The sequence below is a fragment of the Seriola lalandi genome, unplaced genomic scaffold, assembly GCF_002814215.2.
Source record: "Seriola lalandi dorsalis isolate HSWRI2012SDOR001 ecotype SW California unplaced genomic scaffold, Sedor1 jcf7180002054948, whole genome shotgun sequence".
NCBI lineage: Eukaryota > Metazoa > Chordata > Actinopteri > Carangiformes > Carangidae > Seriola > Seriola lalandi.
The window spans coordinates 550,124-569,798 of record NW_019525499.1 but is presented as its reverse complement, the minus strand read 5'-3'; the positions used below and the strand labels follow the sequence as shown (position 1 = coordinate 569,798).

General features: G+C 36.2%; 4 protein-coding genes across 5 annotated transcripts in view; 2 read left to right on the top strand and 2 right to left on the bottom strand.

Annotated features, from left to right (window-relative positions):
• The window catches only part of abcg5 (ATP-binding cassette, sub-family G (WHITE), member 5), an 18,377-nt gene extending 9,821 nt beyond the window's left edge, over positions 1-8,556 (top strand). For both annotated transcript variants that reach the window (XM_023394420.2, XM_087170466.1), the window contains exons 11-15: positions 6,198-6,336; positions 6,531-6,604; positions 6,891-7,002; positions 7,132-7,244; positions 7,802-8,556. In XM_023394420.2, the coding sequence (XP_023250188.1) occupies positions 6,198-6,336; positions 6,531-6,604; positions 6,891-7,002; positions 7,132-7,244; positions 7,802-7,986 (623 nt within the window). In that variant the 3' untranslated portion in view covers positions 7,987-8,556. The remainder of the gene's footprint in view (positions 1-6,197; positions 6,337-6,530; positions 6,605-6,890; positions 7,003-7,131; positions 7,245-7,801) is intronic.
• Positions 8,557-8,682: 126 nt separating this feature from the next.
• On the bottom strand, positions 8,683-14,550 carry dync2li1 (dynein, cytoplasmic 2, light intermediate chain 1). The gene is made up of 13 exons (XM_023394421.2): positions 14,450-14,550; positions 14,222-14,345; positions 14,094-14,128; positions 13,690-13,759; positions 13,299-13,387; positions 12,889-13,087; positions 12,367-12,435; positions 12,047-12,124; positions 11,788-11,867; positions 11,360-11,430; positions 11,115-11,212; positions 10,798-10,890; positions 8,683-8,987 (listed from the first exon to the last, which is right to left on the bottom strand). Exons 1-13 carry the CDS (start codon positions 14,461-14,463, stop codon positions 8,925-8,927), a joined length of 1,083 nt encoding a protein of 360 aa, XP_023250189.1. The 5' UTR covers positions 14,464-14,550; the 3' UTR covers positions 8,683-8,924.
• Positions 14,551-14,891: 341 nt separating this feature from the next.
• Positions 14,892-17,352, bottom strand: lyrm7 (LYR motif containing 7). The gene is made up of 5 exons (XM_023394422.2): positions 17,239-17,352; positions 16,477-16,549; positions 16,323-16,393; positions 15,507-15,588; positions 14,892-15,316 (listed from the first exon to the last, which is right to left on the bottom strand). The coding sequence occupies exons 1-5, from the start codon at positions 17,254-17,256 to the stop codon at positions 15,246-15,248; spliced, it is 315 nt and encodes a 104-aa protein (XP_023250190.1). The 5' UTR covers positions 17,257-17,352; the 3' UTR covers positions 14,892-15,245.
• Positions 17,353-17,357: 5 nt separating this feature from the next.
• hint1 (histidine triad nucleotide binding protein 1) lies at positions 17,358-19,613 on the top strand. The gene is made up of 3 exons (XM_023394385.2): positions 17,358-17,498; positions 18,933-19,037; positions 19,285-19,613. Exons 1-3 carry the CDS (start codon positions 17,388-17,390, stop codon positions 19,447-19,449), a joined length of 381 nt encoding a protein of 126 aa, XP_023250153.1. The 5' UTR covers positions 17,358-17,387; the 3' UTR covers positions 19,450-19,613.
• The last annotated feature ends 62 nt before the right edge of the window (positions 19,614-19,675 follow it).

Genomic DNA, 19,675 nt, shown 5'->3' with positions numbered 1-19,675 from the left:
TACTATGATATTTTAATTAAATTTCATGCATTAATATACTATGATGTTTTTATGACTTTTTATGACATACTATACTATGACGTTTTTGATGTTTTTATGTGTTGTTATAAAATTACGTTTTTGTCATTTTTAAAATGACGTTTTATGCCTTACTATACTATGATGTTTTATGCCTTACTATACTATGACGTTTTTTGACATTTTTATGCCTTATTATAAAATGACATTTTTTGACGTTTTATGCCTTACTATACTATGACGTTTTTTGACATTTTCATGCTTTGTTATACTATGACGTTTTATGCCTTAATATACTATGACTTTTTTTGACATTTTTATGCCTTATTATAAAATGACGTTTTTTGACGTTTTTATGCCTTACTATACTATGACGTTTTATGCCTTACTATACTATGACGTTTTTGGATGTTTTTATGTGTTGTTATAAAATGACGGTTTTTGTCATTTTCATGCCTTGTTATACTATGACGTTCTATGGCTTACTATATTATGACGTTTTTTGACATTTTTATGCCTTATTATCAAATTACATTTTTTGACGTTTTTATGCCTTACTATACTATGACGTTTTATGCCTTACTATACTATGACTTTTTTTGACATTTTTATGCCTTATTATAAAATGACGTTTTTTGATGTTTTTATGCCTTACTATACTATGACGTTTTATGCCTTACTATACTAGGACGTTTTTTGATGTTTTTCTGTCTTGTTATAAAATGACGTTTTTTGTCATTTTCATGCCTTGTTATACTATGACGTTTTTTGACATTTTTATGCCTTGTTATAAAATGACATTATTGTCATTTTCATGCCTTGTTATAAAATGACGTTTTTTGTTGTTTTTATGCCTTACTATACTATGTCGTTTTTGACGTTTTTATGCCTTACTATACAATGACGTTTTTTGAAGTTTTTATGCCTTACTATACTATGACGTTTTATGCCTTACTATACTATGACGTTTTTTAACGTTTTTATGCCTTACTATACTATGATGTTTTTTGATGTTTTTATGTCTTACTATACTATGCCATTTTTTGTCGTTTTTATGTCTTGTTATAAAATGACGTTTTTTGTCATTTTCATGCTTTGTTATACTATGACGTTTTATGCCTTACTATATTATGACGTTTTTTGACATTTTTATGCCTTATTATAAAATTACGTTTTTTGACGTTTTTATGCCTTACTATACTATGACGTTTTTTGACGTTTTTATGCCTTATTATAAAATGACGTTTTTTGACATTTTTATGCCTTATTATAATATGACGTTTTTTGAAGTTTTTATGCCTTATTATACTATGACGTTTTTTGATGTTTTGATGCCTTGTTATAAAATGACGTTTTTTGATGTTTCATGTCTTGTTATACTATGACATTTTATGCCTTACTATACTATGACGTTTTTTGACATTTTTATGCCTTATTATAAAATGACATTTTTTGACGTTTTATGCCTTACTATACTATGACGTTTTATGCCTTACTATACTATGACGTTTTTTGACATTTTTATGCCTTATTATAAAATTACATTTTTTGACGTTTTTATGCCTTACTATACTATGACGTTTTTTGACATTTTTATGCCTTATTATAAAATGACATTTTATGCCTTATATACTATGACGTTTTTTGACATTTTTATGCCTTATTATAAAATGACATTTTATGCCTTAATATACTATGACGTTTTTTGATGTTTTTATGTCTTGTTATAAAATGACGGTTTTTGACGTTTTCATGCCTTACTATACTATGACGTTTTATGCCTTACTATACTATGACGTTTTTTGATGTTTTTATGTCTTGTTATAAAATGACGTTTTTTGTCATTTTCATGCCTTGTTATACTATGACGTTTTATGCCTTACTATATTATGACGTTTTTTGACATTTTTATGCCTTATTATAAAATGAATTTTTTGACGTTTTTATGCCTTACTATACTATGACGTTTTTTGACATTTTTATGCCTTATTATAAAATTACGTTTTTTGACGTTTTATGCCTTACTATACTATGACTTTTTTGACATTTTTATGCCTTATTATAAAATGACGTTTTTTGACGTTTTTATGCCTTACTATACTATGACATTTTATGCCTTACTATACTAGGACGTTTTTTGATGTTTTTATGTCTTGTTATAAAATGACGGTTTTTGTCATTTTCATGCCTTGTTATACTATGACGTTTTATGCCTTACTATATTATGACGTTTTTTGACATTTTTATGCCTTATTATCAAATTACATTTTTTGACGTTTTTATGCCTTACTATACTATGACGTTTTTTGACATTTTTATGCCTTATTATAAAATGACATTTTTTGACGTTTTATGTCTTACTGTACTATGACGTTTTTTGATGTTTTTATGTCTTGTTATAAAATGACGGTTTTTGTCATTTTCATGCCTTGTTATACTATGACGTTTTATGGCTTACTATATTATGACGTTTTTTGACATTTTTATGCCTTATTATAAAATGACGTTTTTTGTTGTTTTTATGCCTTACTATACTATGACGTTTTATGCCTTACTATACTATGACGTTTTTTAGTTTTTATGCCTTACTATACTATGACGTTTTTTGTCGTTTTTATGCCTTTTTATAAAATGAAATTATTGTCATTTTCATGCCTTGTTATACTATGACGTTTTATGCCTTAACATACTATGACGTTTTTTGACATTTTTATGCCTTATTATAAAATGACATTATTGTCGTTTTTATGCCTTGTTATAAAATGACGTTTTTTGTCGTTTTTATGCCTTGTTATAAAATGAAATTATTGTCATTTTCATACCTTGTTATACTATGACGTTTTATGCCTTAATATACTATGACGTTTTTTGACATTTTTATGCCTTATTATAAAATGACATTTTTTGACGTTTTATGCCTTACTATACTATGACGTTTTTTGACGTTTTTATGCCTTACTATAAAATGACGTTTTTTGTCATTTTCATGCTTTGTTATACTATGACGTTTTATGCCTTACTATATTATGACGATTTTTTGACGTTTTTATGCCTTACTATACTATGACGTTTTTTGATGTTTTTATGCCTTACTATACTATGACATTTTTTTATGTTTTTACGTCTTACTATACTATGACGTTTTTTGACGTTTTTATGCCTTACTATACTATGACAATTTATGCCTTACTATACTATGTCGTTTTTTGATGTTTTTATGCCTTACTATACTGACATTTTTTTTATGTTTTTATGCCTTACTATACTATGACGTTTTATGCCTTGCTACACTATGACATTTTTTTGATGTTTTTATGCTTTGTTATAAAATTAAGTTTTTTGTCGTTTTTATACCTTACTATATACTATGACGCTTTTTGACGTTTTTATGCCTTGTTATAAAATTACGTTTTTTTATGTTTTCATGCCATGCTATATACTATGACGTTTCATGACGTTTTTATGCCTTATTATAAAATGAAATTTTTTGTCGTTTTTATGCCTTACTATACTGTGGCGTTTTATGCCTTACTATACTATGACATTTTTCGACGTTTTTATGCCTTGTTATAAAATGACGTTATTGTCATTTTCATGCCTTACTATACTATGACGTTTTATGCCTTGCTACACTATGACATTTTTTAAATGTTTTTATGCTTTGTTATAAAATGAAGTTTTTTTGTCATTTTTATGCCTTGTTATAAAATGACGTTTTTTTTTCATTTTCATGCCTTGTTATACTGTGACGTTTTATGACATTTTTATACCTTAGTATACTAAGACGTTTTTTGACGTTTGTATGCTTTACTATGCTATGACTTTTTAATGCCTAACTATACAATAACTTTTTTACGCCTTACTATACTATGACTTTTTCATGCCTTAATATGCTGACCAATGAAATATATTTGACATATATTTCCCCATATCAAGAGTGATGTTACCATATAAGAGTTTATATTATAATGACACTTATACATACTCTTCATACCATACATAAAATACACAGTATAATGCCACTTTATTAAAACAACATGCCTATTAAAAGTCTTTACATTTGTATATGATTTTCTTAACAATGTATTTTTCAGAATTAGAATCAGATTTATTTCTCACATTGCATTTCAGCATACATGGAAGCGAAATACCATTCTCCAGTCAGGTTGCAGGTCACATTTAAAAACAACAAAAGACACATTATACCCAGGACACAACATACATGTTACATAATTAAAAACCTTTTCTAAGAGCAGCTCAAGATAAGATGTAAAAATGTGCTGATGCAAACAGGTGTCCTTAATAAACAGTCAAGTGGACACTTAAAGTGCTGGTGCATGTTTTGTGCATGTCACCCCCTGGTGTTGGAGGCAGTGATAGGGGGCAGCCTTTTGAGAGAGTGCATAGTTCTGATGGCTTGTGGAAAAAAGCTATTGCACAGTCCAGTGGATCTTGCATGTATGCTCTTAAGCCTCCTTCCAGATGGCAAGAGTGCAGAGAGGTGAGGGGAGGGGTAGGACAGTATGTTGGCGGCCTTCTTGACACACCAGTCTGTATATATGTTTACCACTGCAGGGACTTCCGCTCGGCAGCTGTGCATTTCCTGTACCAGATGGTGATTCCGTGTGTCAGGATGCTTTCGATGGTTCCTCTGTGTGCGTGTCTGAAGGGGGTATTCGCCCATGGCACCATACAAGCTAGAACCGCCACTGGCTAAACTCACTTATCTCTTGCTCAGAAGGTGAAAGGGGTCTGCTGTCTGCAGTATTTTTGGTTCCTTCAGCAAAAGTGTGTAGAGTCTAGCTTGGACTTCACTTGGTGAAAGAGTCAAAATTGAGTTCATGAGCTTTTAGTGCCCCTCTTAGGTTGGAGTTTGAGCGATGAGTTGTAAATTAGACTATAGAACTAGTATCATTGATTAGGACAATAGTCTGTATAAACACATTTTTTCTATTCAGAATAGGTTTAATTTATGGAGAACTTGCATAAAGATGAAATATAACCTTTTGTTATTTGCTGTCCACTTTTCACTGGCTTGACACAGTTGTTGGAGAGTCGCATTTTGCTACTAGGGGAAAATAACCTTTACTCTATTTAGTGCTCAATGACCCCAAGTGCCCTTTTACCTACAGACCTACAGCACCTATACTAGCCATATTATCTGTGTGCACATGTATTTGTGTCTCTCTGGGTTAGATAAATTCATGTTTGGTATTTATAGCAGTTGCTGTGACTTAAAGTAACCCCAAATACCTACAAACTCTCACACTTATAATCCACCAACACTGTTTTCTTTAAGAGAACATAAAACATTGCTATGTGAACCGTTAGGCGCTTTATGTTATTCCTATTGGAGAGTTAACAAAATTAGAGGTCTGTTAAGTCTCAGTTGCAACTTGAGTTGTTTTTTTGGTTTTTGTTTTCATCTCAGTGACAGTTCCCTGGTTAAATTGAGGTTAAAGAAGGTTAAATGCATTTTGAATATTTAGGCAATGTGTCATTAGGCCTTAGTAGAATCTATTTTAACATAAGCTCTGTATGCAAGTTATATGTTAAAAGATGATATGGACAATCATATTTTCAACCAGTGAAGGATATTGGCTATACGGGTTGACTATCTCTTTAATGTATCTCTCAGTTAACAGTGGAGTGTAAAATCTCAGCTTTAGGGCTGTGGCTGTCAAAGATACTGATGATAAGAGATGTAATAAAACACGGGGCTGAGCAGAAGTCACACTGGAGTTAAAAGGTAATCAAAAGCTCTCCATAAGCACCCAAACAGCCAGAGGTAGTGATTGTGGATATCATTCTGACCTTGAATCTCAAAGATAACAACTGATAGGATACAATACAGATCAGCTTGTTTGTTCCAAGAATCAGGGGCACTGAGCTGACTGAATAAAAAGTGGTTTGAAAGATAAGATAGAGCAATACACATTATTCGTTTTAGTGATGCATCTTTTGATGATTCAAAAATCAAGATTTCGAATATGATCTGTTAAAGTTGAAGTGGTCATCAACTGTGAACCCTGAATGGGATAATGAAGAAGTAATGAAGTAATTTTCTCTGGTCTTTATAACCCTAATTTACCCTAATGAATAAATTAAAAAATAAATTAAAAATAAAATAAAACATCACATAATCTGCTCTCTTTCCCTCTGTCTGTTTTTCTCAACAGTCCCGGCGCTGCGAGCCATCAGTGATCAGGAGAGTCAGGATGGTCTGTACAGTAAATGGCAAATGTTCTTGGCCTACATCTTCCACATCCTGCCCTTCAGCATCCTCGGCGTCTTCATCTTCACCTCCTTCCTTTACTGGTGGGTAGTAAGTGTGTATGTTTTTGGCATGGAGCATCATACAGTATATGTTTTTGTTTGGGGAATGCAGAGCTGCACATTCAACCTCCTTCAAGGATTTAATGGATCACATATTGTGCTCCCTCAAGCTCTCTCAGAATTAACTCTCCTATTGACTCTTGTATTTTCTTTGGTCCTGCTTGTTTTTCTCTCAGGACGGTGGGGATGCACCCTGACAGCCTGCGCTTCCTGTGTTTCACTGCTGTAGTCCTGGTACCACATATTATAGGTGAGCTGATACGATAAATGGGAAAATATAATTTTTTACTGACATGAACAAGGTCTGAAGATTATATTTACATAATCTTCTCATCAAGTTTAATATTACCTGTATTATACATAATAGTACCATGAGTGGTCTGTTTATCTCTAGGATTAGTTTGTTGCCAATCTTTGACAGGGATAGACCCCAAATATTTAAAATATTAGAAACATCTGTATATTTCAGTGACCTGAGTGGAGACCCTTTTAGTTTCATGTTCCCATCTATTAGTGTGTTTTTTTCTTTTCTTCAGGTGAGTTACTGACTGTGGTGCTATTGGGAGTCGTCCAAGACCCTAACATGGTCAACACTGGTGTGGCTCTGCTCAATATTGCTGGGATCTTGGTGGGATCTGGCTTCCTAAGGTGAGATACTAATGTTGCCAAGCCTGTTGTTGTTGTTGTGATTTTGACCTTTGATAAGGCAACTTTTTCAGGTATTGTAGTGCATATTGCTACTGGTAACACACCTTCCTCTCCTCTTCCTCTCAACAGAAGCACCCAGCACATGCCATTGGTCTTCCAGTGGCTCAGCTACCTGACGTTCCAGAAGTACAGCTGTGAGCTGCTCATAGTCACCGAGTTCCACGGACTCGACTTCACATGCAGTAAGTTGTTTTTTAACCAATCAGACTCTTAGAATGAAAAGTTGTATTTATAGCTTGCACACTGTATCCAAGCACGAGCTCTACTATTAACACTGTTTTTGCCGCTGGCGAGTTTCCATCATTTGTAAACCCGTTTATATCAACAAGTGAAGGCTAAATAACTGAACCACCTCTCTGTATAATGCAAAACAGTTCAACAGCCGAACTACATCCTCCAAATTATCAAACTGAACATTATATCCTTCATGAAGGAGGATTTAATGCAGGATTGTTGTATCACACTGCATTACTTTCAGCTAGGTGTTCCTAATAAACTGGCAACTGAGTGTGTGTATTGCAAGATTAAAGATTATTAGCAGTCACTAATTTTCATTTATGGATTTTATATTTTATCATTACACTAATTAAGATGGACTTATTAAGTATGGGTTCAGTGTTCAAAGACACCTGGCAGGACAGACTGAAGGAAACTCATTGGCTGCCTTGAGAACTGAAGCTGCGTCTGTGAAACCAGATAACTGTTAACTCTTTCTCTCTGGTGTGTTGTGTTGTTGCAGATGTTTCCAAATCTTTGCCGGGAGCCTGTGTGATCACTCACGGCAGTCAGATCATTGATGAAGGCTATCCTGGCGCTCTGTCCCGATACACACTAGACTTTGTTCTCCTCTACTCCTTCCTCCCTGCGCTCCTGCTGCTGGGGATGATCAGCTTCAAGATCAGAGACAAGCTTATACGTCATTAAAACCACCGACACACATTTGTGGGAGAATCTTCTCTTTAGAAACAGGAAGTTGAAGTGAGTTTGGTTCAGATGACACAAAACAGATTCAGAACATAGATTTACAGAATGACGTTATTCACAGAGGATGAGGTATGCTAAAGTACTGCTGCTCCTGCTAGTACATCATCTGTGTTTGTACTTTCCTCTAATATTAAATTTCTGTGTAAGCACTTAGCATGAGGTTTTAAAGCATGAAGTGTTGCATAGCTCAGACCAATTGTAACAGTACAAAGAGCTTCTGTTTCTCAAAAAAAGATCCCAGTGCAGGGTGCAAGGTGTGCAGTACAACTGGGTTAATGTGTGTTGACTGGGACTTGAACCATCTGATATGACAGCAAAACCACCGAGTGGTTCCAGTGCTAAAAAGCACCACAAATCAACCAAGCAACTAACAGATTCAACCTACGGCTCTGTGGTTCTGTATAATTTAAACAGACAGTTTCTGAATGGAACAAATAATATTTGCACTGTTGTCAAATTAATGCTTTTTGTGTAAAGTTTATGCAAAAACTGACTGACAAACTTCTGTCTATCATGAAGTACCAGAGGAATATTCACATTCTAAGCATTTAAATGCTGCTCATGTATTGCATGTATTCCTTTATTCTTTAAAAACTGTGATCGCAATCTGTTATTAATAGACAGTGATGCCTCCTGTAATAATGTAAAATTGTTTATTTTTCTAGAACACATTTTAGCATCAGTACACTGTACAAGTAGTTTTGTAGTGTTTAAAAATAGCTTGAAGAAAACATCACTACAGATGTACAAGATGTATGATTTATTGAATAAGTAGAAAAAAAAACAAAATGCAATGACACACCAGTAAATAAATAATGCAATGTGTATATGTACGTTAATGTGTGGTGTATGTGCGTGAACATAAAGCTGATTATCTGTCAGGTCTCCAGCTCCAGTCCTTTCCATGATTTAGCTGCATTTCTCTTATACTGCTCCAACTCCTGAAAGACAAGTGCAGAGAGAGAGAGACTGATTTAAAAAGAAAGTGCAGGCAATTGCACAGACACATGCTATGATTCAGAGGCGCCTGCAAACTCAAAATGGTTAACAAGGTTTTGTTCTCCTGCACATACAAATACAAATGCAGATAAAGGGCACCTAAAACATAATGTTTATAACACCAGCTACACGTGATCCATTTAGAACAATTCAGTATAACCAAACAGATGAGGAACTGCAAACATCTTAGCGTAGCATTAGCTATACTGCTTATTCTTTTTTGAGGGTCGTGGGGGAACTGGAGTCCCAGATGACACTGTATCAACAACAACTATGAAATGATAGTATGACAATCATTACTGGCTTTCAATGAAAAATCTGGTCAAATGCATAAGGATGACCCAGGAATCTCTCCTCTCTTCTGAGTTATTTTTTGATATAGTCATAATTGGTATAATACAGTAAGGTAAATTGCTGTGATGTACAACACCTTACATCAATACATTTTGATTGAAATCTTGTGAGGCAGCAGTTTTGGCCTCTCAAGTAAGGAGACATTCACCTCTGGCTTCAAATCCATGGCAGGAATTTATCTTCCAGAAAAACAGATGCTTAGCTCTTTGACACGAATGGAATGATAATGCTTATAGGGCACAAACTGGGGCTAAGGTTACACAAGTTCAGACAGATGCATTAGAAGAATATTATCTCTTTGCATTACATTGAAGACTGGGATCAGTTTGCATGAAAGATATCAGTTTACAACCTTTCCTGACATAAACAGATGCTTTCACAAACTTCATTGTCTCTCACTTTTACCCTAGTTCTCTGACTGGTTGCCCAGACCAATTATATGATGCATCATCCAATGGAATAGCTAGATGGCTAGCATCAGGTGAGAGTCAGTCAGTAATTTGTGACTTGAACAGGTTACTGCAGTTCAAGTGCCAGAGTGGCACCTGGGCAGGCAGAGAGCAGGAGGCCTATTAGTCTAAGTTTATAACCACAGGGTATATTAAAGTCTGTTTATGACATCATAACTATGGCAATAATATTTATATGATATTGGACGACAAAAGGTTACTTTGGAGCATTACTGCTGTTTAAGACAGGTGTGGTGCAGAGAGACAGTTTAACAGCAGATCTAAAGTATCTGTGAACTCTTATTTAATTCTGCCTTGCTTGGACAATGGAAGGGCAACAGCTGAATACACCTTTGTAGTAAGTAAAGTAAGGTCTTCATATTGTTTATAAATTAAAATGTTCTAAATAACCATTATAAAAATGTTGAGCAGTCTGAGGCTAAGTGTCATTATACCTTAATTGTAACACCAATAGAGAGAGAGAGATACTTTATTTATCCCCTAGGGGAAATTCATGTGTCCATTAGCTCATTGTTGATAATAATAATAATAATAATAATAATAATAATAAGAGAGAGCAGCAGTGACAAAATATAAAAGAAATGATAGCAACAAAGAGGAAAAGCTGCTTCTTACTCCGGAGTTTATGGCTGAATTGTCACTCTGTCTGGGCTCTCATTAAATCTAACCTCTTATTCAACTAGAAAATATGGCTCTCTGTCATAGATGCTACTCTTCATATCCTTTTTAACACAGGGAGGTCAAAGGTCAAAGTCACACCACAGATGCGTGAACAGGAATTTCTGTCGAACACTGATTGATCATGACCATGCTGACAACTCATGACACTAACTCATTCACCAATTGATGATGTCTTTGTCATAGTATTCACAACTGTGCAGATACACAGTAATACAAAGTATTAATGTGATTTGTCAACATGTGTCACCTGGTCTTTCTGGGCTCGCATGGCGTCAATCTGAGGCTCACTGTACTGTGGGTCTTTGGCTGGATCCTTTAGTTCCCTCCGCTCGCTGGTATTCTGCAAAATCAGTCAGATGAACAGAAATACATTAAAAATTGATTGTTTATGGCAATGCTTGTTCATGTTCATGCATATTTCTAAGAAGAGATACTGCATTTCACATACACACAGGCAGCGTACATGAATGTGATTGTTCCGTATGAGGGTGTTAACTGTCTTAAACATTAGAGGCTAAATCAGTTTTAAATACTGTAAGACAAAAGGTGCCTCCAGTGAACTACCTCTTGGGGGAAGACACGCTCATAGACTTTCTTCCAGAGATCCTTGGGGTTTTTGGCATGTAGCGTAGTTATGTCCACATCAGTAGCAGGAGGAGAACCTAAAATAACAGGAGCATTTTTTTAAACAGCATACCATTCAATCCTGGTCAAGGCAGGTGTATGTCTTTCAAAACAGCACGGTAACAGCGTTTGAGTTAGATTTAAATGCATTACTGCTCTTTGCCACTGGATGGTGCTGAGCTCACCTATTTGACTGAAGGAGTCAGAACCTGCTGGAATGATGAGAGGCTTGGTGGAGTCACAGGACACAGTTTTCCTGATCACAACATAAAGAAAAGAAAAAAAATAAAGCTAAAACCAAACAATTGAATAAATAGTACATCAACTTATACATCAAATTATTTTGGTTTGGAATTTTATTTTCTCTTCCATTTGGAGCGGTCTCCTGAAAAGCTCTTATAAAGAGAGTACACAGCACAGGCCAAAAATGTGTGAGAAAACCTGTTGTATGTTATATAATTCAAAATATAATTTAAATGTTAAATGCAGTTAGGAAATCTATAAGTATTAGTTACAACACTAAAGTTACAGGTTTAAAAAAAAAAAAAAAAAAACTAAAAAAGGCCAGGCCCAGTCCTCATCCACTACTACAGTATTGTGTTATCCTCCTCACCCTCTGTCCAGACCAAAAGCCAGGTGGGAGAAGAAGCTCTTGGTTTTTGACATTAGGCTCTCCGACTTGATGCTTGTGAACTGATGAAAAGATTAAGTGCAGGAACAGAAAGACAAATTTAATAAAAGTAAAGTGGAACAGCAACAGAAAACAAATAAAATTAAAAAAAAAAAAGATGAAAAAGTGCACACTGAAGTATGTTTTAATTTAAGTAACGTTAAATGTAAATAAGTTGCATGTATAGTAGAAGCAGACTTACAATAAGAGAGGCTGCGTAGTAATGGGCGACAAAACGCAGTGTTTTACTAACCACTTTCCTCTTGTCAGAGTCAAATTCCTGCAACACAGATGGAAAAAATCTCCCTGTAAATGTGTTACACAAATTCTACCAGGGTCAAAGAGAAAAGCTCAGTGATTGAATTTACAATTTACACCATGTAACTAACTACAATGTACCAACATTTTTAACAATGTCTCTGCCTGGAAAAGCATTAAATTGTGTATATTACAGGTATTTTAAAAGGATGTGAAACGTGACCAATTCTACTGGTAATGTTTAGATTCAAGCATTTGTTTTACCTGAAAGATGTCATACTTGCTGCCAATGATGAGCAGAGGAACAGGAAAGGGACTGATCAGCTCTCTGTCCTGGTAATGGAGTTAACAGTTAACGCAGGAGACATGTAGCAGCTCATATCTAAACTAGACTAAAAATTAATTAATCACCTTTCATCAACAAAAAAACTTTACTACTACTGAAGATTTTGTGAACTACTATGTGTTGCCTTTTACATATGTCATAAACTGGCTCGAGGAATGTGACAAGAAGGGAGTCCATGTAAAGGTTACAGTAAAAACAAACACATTTTTTTACAACTAAAGGTTAGTCATGACAGCAGAGCATGGAGGAGAAGAGAAAGTGAGCCCATGGGCCAGCTTTTATAGTCTGTAAGGCCCAGGTGACATCAGCTGACCACCCTACTGTGTCAACCGGCTGCCTGCTGACATTGACCAGGATAACCTCCAAGATGGTGGGAGAGGCGTCACACTGAGCAGAGATCATGATAAAATTATGTTGAGTTTAATGAGCTGAGGCCTTACAGGATAGTCTTTAGGTAAGACACGTGCTGCTGAGTGGACAGACGTCTGGTGTTTGGCTGCAGCTTTGGCCTTCTCTGCTTGCTGTGCCTGGGAAGAGACTTTCTCCAACTGAGCTTGTGCTGCCTGCAGCAGCTTTTCCATGGTTCCCCACAGGGCATTGGGTTTAGACAGGTCCAGAATGAGGATGACAGAGAGAGACCTTGCAAAAGAAAGGAAGGACTCTTTCTTTGATTTTACTGGCCTGACACTGCTGTTCAAACCAAACTGATTTGAAAAAATACATACACAATATAGCACAAGAAAACATAAATAATATTCGTATTCAGAACATGTCAAACACTGCCCCTTTTCACTAGAACATATCACAACAGTGAAATATTCAATGTCAGGAATGTGCAAAAGTGGCCTACCTGATGCTGACAGGAGTGATGGGGATCTGGACCAGGTCTGACAAAGAGGTCCCTCCTCCCAGCTCCCATAGGTGGGCTATGTCTTTGGGCTGAAAGTGGAAACCACCAAGCCATGCTTAAATTATGTTCAACTGTACACACATTCAAATAAACACATCAACTCTCAGTTGAGAACTCGGGAGCTTAGTGAAAAATGTGCTTGAGAACTGTAGGTTGCAATGAATGACTCTACAGTCATTTGTGGCTCTTTACAAGGATTAACTCCTTCTTATCAATTTATATGAAAAATACATGGTTTGAGGCAATCACAACTTATCAGGACTATCATGTGTGTGTCATCATTCAATTTTTTAAGACTCCAGAGTGTCCAGAACTGAAAAGGCCCCCTTACTGTGCTGTGTCCTCGAGCCCGTCTGCCAAAAGTGTACTCCAGCGCCAGAGTTGACTTGGATGATTCATCCCTGGTAGATAAAAAAAAAAAAGTATAATTCATTACTGTGTAGCAACATAATCTAACCAAAAAGATCCACTTACTAGGCTTCAGTGCTTTCAACCCAATCACTGTCTTTTTTTAACTGGCTCAGGTGTCATTTTGAAGAAGAGGATTATTGAACTTCCCTGCTCAAAGTATTATTGTTATGTATTATTGAAAGTGGCATATTTCATTGTGTTAATATTATTTGATATTGTTGATATTAATCTGCATGGATAGCAGACTAAATGCAGGTTTGCTCTTATCATGACGGTGTATTTGCTAAGTTGTGAGTTGATTATCTGGAAGACATACATACTCACCTGTCGAGGCACCTGAGGAGAATGGATGTTTTACCCTGGAAGAAAAGCAAAGCAAAGCTGAGCTAATAACAAAGAAAAGCACGACTATCTGTCGTCTGGCACGACGGTAAACATTACACTAAACACACCCCAGACTTGCTCCCCATCAGAAACACGGTCCTCTCGCTGACCGTCTCTCCTCCGTCCTCCTCCCCGCCTCCGCTCTCCCGATTGCGGACCTCCGCCGCAGCCAGCTCCCATAATGTGTCTGAGCTGACAAACACAAGACAAAAACGTTGCGTTGTTCGAAAAAAAAGTCATATTTTCTGTGGGAATGTTAAACGAATATGCACGTTGGCAAACAAACGAATCCTCACCTTATTTTTGGCATCAAACGTGATATTTTACAAACAAAGTTGACAAACTCGGGTTCAACCGAAGGAAACCGTCACAAACGTTGCCAGAGTAACGGCGCGTTTTGATGTCGTAATCAATCATCAGTGAAAGGGCTTTCTGGGAAATGAAGTGCCTACATTCAGAAGCCCAACCTTCTTCTTCTTCGTTTTTATGGCAAATTGTAACCATATGGAGCATTTTCGCCACCTACTGCTGGATTGTTGAGTCCTTATATTCTTATCAGTCCAGTGTCATAGGATAATAAAAATATTTCCATCTAAACTACCCTGCATCCCTGAATTTGTTCCACTACCTGTTGTGTGCCAAACATGTCTTAAAATGTAGTCTTTGCCCTGAGGTTCGACCACCATCATGTTAGGTAATTTTTACTGGTTTGAACAACAATTTAAATCTGAGACAACCTGGGAATATTTCTCTTTAATCAGAACACAGTGACATGTTGTTTTTCAGAAGCAGCAAAGTAGTTCAGTTGAACCATGAGCTACTGAGAATTAGGCAGAAGACTTCCAAATTAAATGAAAACACTTAAATAACATTTGACAAAATACTGTACATGAGATTACATCATCCAGTTAACAGCACAGATATCTTAAAACAGAGCAGTCAAGATCTTCAGTGAAGCAAAAATGGTCACTTCTTCATGCAGCGATGACCTGAACAACTTAAAATGTTGTTTTGGATAAATCCTTTAAATTGCAGATGGATGGCACTGGATGACAGTGAGTCTCTTTTTTGATGAGAAAGTCCTATGGTCCATCATGACTTTTTCCTGGGCTGGTCACAATATGGTACATTTTCTAGTAGAAGGTCCTCTCTGGGTCGGAGCACTGTGAAACACAGAGTGAGAGAAAAAAAAAACTTAGCAAGTACATATCATTAGGAAAATTCATCAAATTGTAATAGGTCAGAGAGAAGTTATGATTCCTGATGTATATTCTTTTGCATAACACATGCTATTTTCTAGCATTGTACCAAATCTGTTGAAAAAGACAGTGGAGGAGAAAAACAATATCATACAGAGTTTCTTTTCTCCAACATGTTCCATTTGTACCACAGACTCTCGAAGAACAGTTTCCACATCTGTGCCCATTTTGATCATCTGTAGAAACAGAGGGGTTATGAGACTGGAGACACAGATTGATTATGGGACAACTGGGCAATAACAAGTAAAATGTATCAGTAGCCCCACTGTTTTGCATCTTTTTCAGTGGAATTTTGCAGGTTAACCATGAATCTAAAGTGTTGTTGAACTTCAGTATTTCACACTGGAGGTGCTTTCTAAATCCTTTCCAAAGCTACCACAGCTGATCTAAACTACACACTTCTCCACATATATTACACAAAATATTATAGAAATTAATCTTTATTATTATGTTTGCAACAAATTATAGTTTTGTCATTCCAAGATAGTGCAACTCTTTTTTCCCACCATACAAATCATTTTTTGTTCATTTGTGAGAGACAAAGCTGCTATGTACATTGTCATTGTTTTGCTGTTGTATGTCTGTTTTAGGGAAACCATCAAAGAAAACTGTGATGCAGAGCTCTTCTGCTATGATCAGATTTAAATCAGTTTGTGATTTATGTATGCTTACTGAAGCCTTCACTGTGAATTATACAGGAAAAAAATAAAAAAGAATTAAAAATATATATTGCATTGGACTTTGTTTTGGCAGGTATTTAATATGAAAGGAGTTAGATCAGGATCAAGAGCAAGATGTGATCAGGATTCTGCTACTTTTGACTTTTGGATTTTCCGAAAAGAAATATATATTTTAAATTGATATTTTAAATAGCAGAGTAATAATTGTGGATTAGAAATGGACACTGTACCTTCTTAATGTTTTCATCTGACGTTTCATTTTTGTTTTTCTGGAACTCCTCGTTGATCTTTAATTTTGCAGCTTGTGGAAGAAAACAAAGTTATGAATTTGATACTGCAGAGCATGCATTAAGAGTTGGTTGGTGAAAATCATAAATAACTCACCTGTCAGTGCTCTGTTGTCATCTTTGAATACAACCGTCCTTGTTCTGTGCAGTGCTTTAAACAGTCTCAGGACCTGCATTTACACAGACAATCAGCTTACTTGGACTGAAGCAAACGTGGATATTCTTCTTTATTTATCTAGTGTGGATCAGGATTCTACTAAATTAAAGTCTCTCTATCAAGTTCAAGATATGTTAAGAAAACACTTATCTCAAACTTCTATGTAAAAGCACGCTTAAAATCAAATTTGAACTTTATTTCTCTAAGGTTCAGTATCAGCTCCCACCTCTCAGCATCATATTTTGGTCACTAATTCACAAACTGTACACCTTCCTGTATTATGTTTTCTCATTTTAAAGGATATTCAGTCTTATCCTCTATGACAAAACCATAGCCTGGATATGGCCTTGAATCCCCTCACCTGCTTCTCCCTGTGCATCTCATCATACCGACCTTCCTTTGAATTTTGTACAACCGTTTTCCTGCTCCCTCTTCTTCGAACTGCTTTTGACACCTTTCTTTCAGGATATGCTTCATTATGGTCATCCTATCTGTTTTACTAACGCATACTGTCATGTCAGTGCGATCCTGTATTTTTGTGGCTTCCTTTGCACATTTGTCAGTTATTAACAATTATCCGCTATTTTCGCTATCCATTTCCAATCACATGCAAATTGACTACGAAACAGACATGTGTATGAGGGCAGCTAAATGAAGGAAACACTTTTGATAATGTTATTCTGATAAAACATGATTCCTCACCTTCAAACGAGTCCCCATCTTGACTTTTTTTTAGTCCACTTCCGGCATACAGGAAGTGTCAATGTTGACCAATCAGAGCAGACTTTTAAATGACGCACTTTTGTAGTCATTTTCCACAACCGGTGTAGTCTCACCTCATCTGCGCCAACATGGCTGATGAAACGGCGAAAGCGCAGATTGCCCAGCCGGGCGGAGACACAATATTTGGAAAAATCGTACGAAAAGAGATTCCGGCCAACTTAATCTATGAGGATGACAAGGTATGCATGAAATATTTTCACATATAAGGTCATTTGGATGTCATAAGTCACACTTATTAGTGGCAGCATGCCGCGCAAGTGCCGTTTAGCTAACGTTAGCTCTGCGCTAGCTCTGCAGGAACTGCTACTGTACTCTAATTTTGTAAATATTCACAGAAGTGAGGCGTTTATTACAGAATAAAACCGGCCCAGTACTGTGAGTACAGAAATGTTGCTTTAAAACAGAACAAGCAGTAAAAAGGTTTTTAACAAAGCACGGTTTAGATTTTGTTCAGCAAGTTACGTTGTTCGTGTCATATTTGGCATCTGCAGGCAGTTGGCTTTCCCCTGAAGTATGACGAAGTTCACTTGGCCAAGTCTGCCTGCTCTTGCAGCAAATCCCTGTAACGTGTTGCCTCTGCAGATCAATGTGTTATTATTTCTGTGATTTGGATAATGAAACCAAAATCTGTGAACCATAGCTCTCAAAGCATCTCAACATTAAATGTGATGCGGCCAGTGTCAAATTCGGACAGAAGGTTGCACCCAACTATTCACACCACTGCGTGTGCAATGTTTTGCCCAGTCATGATGAGTAGTGGTTGCCGTGGTTACTACGGCAACAATGATATCTCTATAGCTCTACTCCTACTGTTTTAATAATTAGAGATGAGAAACTGGGATCATTTAGAATTAGGCTGTGCCCACTCACTCCCTATTTTCTATATTTTGGGTATGGAATGAAAAAAGTAGTGCCCATGGCATCTGCACAACTTTATGTCAACAATGACACAATTAAATGCATTGCATGTTATAGAGGAAAACATTACTGTTGTGCGAATTGACAGTTGTTAGTGATGATATGGAATGATGATAATTTGTCTTTATGTAACCAGATATTTAAGCCATGATTCACTTTTCAGATTTTGCTTTGTAATAAGCCATGTCTGATTCCCTTGATTTTCTGATTGAGTAAAAAATGCATCATACAATGTGGCATCTTTGAGACCCTGAATGCAACACGAAGATGCACAAATAATTTATATGTGTATAGTGTCATTAATGGCCAATAGCAGCTTTAAAAAAACATATCATATTGTTCTTCTTGTGTCATTACCAAGAATTCTAGTTTCACAGTACTACCATGTGTCCTGCACACTACAGTGAAAATAACCCATCAGTATTTCTATATATGTCCACTAAATGAGATGGACACGATATAAACAGTATCTCTGAGTAGAATACAGTCTGATAAAACATCGTCACAAAATGCAGCAGTACATCTTATTGATCCCAACACATAAACAATTAAAGTGCAAGTCAGAATACAAATTGAGGAAGTATCTATTGCATTTTATTATATAGATGTTTCTAATTTTCTAGTCAGTCAGAGTAAACCAGCACCACACGTCTGCCAAAGCTAACTTCTTCTTAATTTGTTCTTTTGTGTTTCAGTGTGTAGCCTTCCCTGACATTTCTCCTCAAGCTCCCACTCACATCCTTGTCATCCCAAAAAAGCCAATTGTTCAGCTGTCCCAAGCAGAGGACGATGATGCTGCAGTAAGTATGATTTTATAATTGATATAATTGATTTTAAACTGTAAAATGTAAAATTCCCACTTTCAGTGATTTGTCAAACAGATTTATGTCAATAGATTGAACCCTTTACAGCCAACTTAATGGTTGTCTGGACATCTACAGTACCGGAATATTATATTTTAATCCAGGGGTTGCATGCTTATGTTTATGCATACATATATGCATTTTCACCTCATTGTCATTCATAAATTCTTTCTTTGTTTCTTAGTTGTTGGGCCACTTGATGATAGTTGCCAAAAAGTGTGCTAAAGACGCGGGTCTGTCTAAAGGCTACAGGATCGTCGTCAATGATGGGCCAGATGGAGGCCAGTCCGTCTATCACATCCACCTCCACGTCCTGGGTGGACGCAGGATGGAGTGGCCCCCCGGCTAAACCTCCATCTCCCGGCACAGACCATCCTGCCATCAGTGTTCACATCTGTTGTCTGACAACTCGTACTGTAACCTATTGTAAACTAAAACAGTTTTTCATGTGAAACAAGAGCCAAACAAAACCCTGAAATTCACTAATGGTAATAAAATGCAATATCACACCAACAGAGAGTCTCATTTTTCTTCATCTAAGATTCTTCAGACCACGCTGTTACAGACTGCAGTCT

Excerpts from the sequence above, each read along its gene's own strand:
- dync2li1 (XM_023394421.2), bottom strand. Across the intron at positions 11,868-12,046 it reads ACTACGCAGCCTCTCTTATT|TTCACAAGCATCAAGTCGGA; the intron begins GTAAGTCTGCTT and ends TCTTTTCATCAG. Across the intron at positions 11,431-11,787 it reads GCTTTTGGTCTGGACAGAGG|GAAAACTGTGTCCTGTGACT; the intron begins GTGAGGAGGATA and ends TGTTGTGATCAG.
- lyrm7 (XM_023394422.2), bottom strand. Across the intron at positions 16,394-16,476 it reads TGACAACAGAGCACTGACAG|CTGCAAAATTAAAGATCAAC; the intron begins GTGAGTTATTTA and ends TTCTTCCACAAG. Across the intron at positions 15,317-15,506 it reads TGTTGGAGAAAAGAAACTCT|TGCTCCGACCCAGAGAGGAC; the intron begins GTATGATATTGT and ends TGTGTTTCACAG.
- hint1 (XM_023394385.2), top strand. The coding sequence starts at position 17,388 with ATGGCTGATGAAACGGCGAAAGCGCAGATTGCCCAGCCGGGCGGAGAC. Across the intron at positions 17,499-18,932 it reads TAATCTATGAGGATGACAAG|TGTGTAGCCTTCCCTGACAT; the intron begins GTATGCATGAAA and ends TTTGTGTTTCAG. Across the intron at positions 19,038-19,284 it reads CAGAGGACGATGATGCTGCA|TTGTTGGGCCACTTGATGAT; the intron begins GTAAGTATGATT and ends TTTGTTTCTTAG.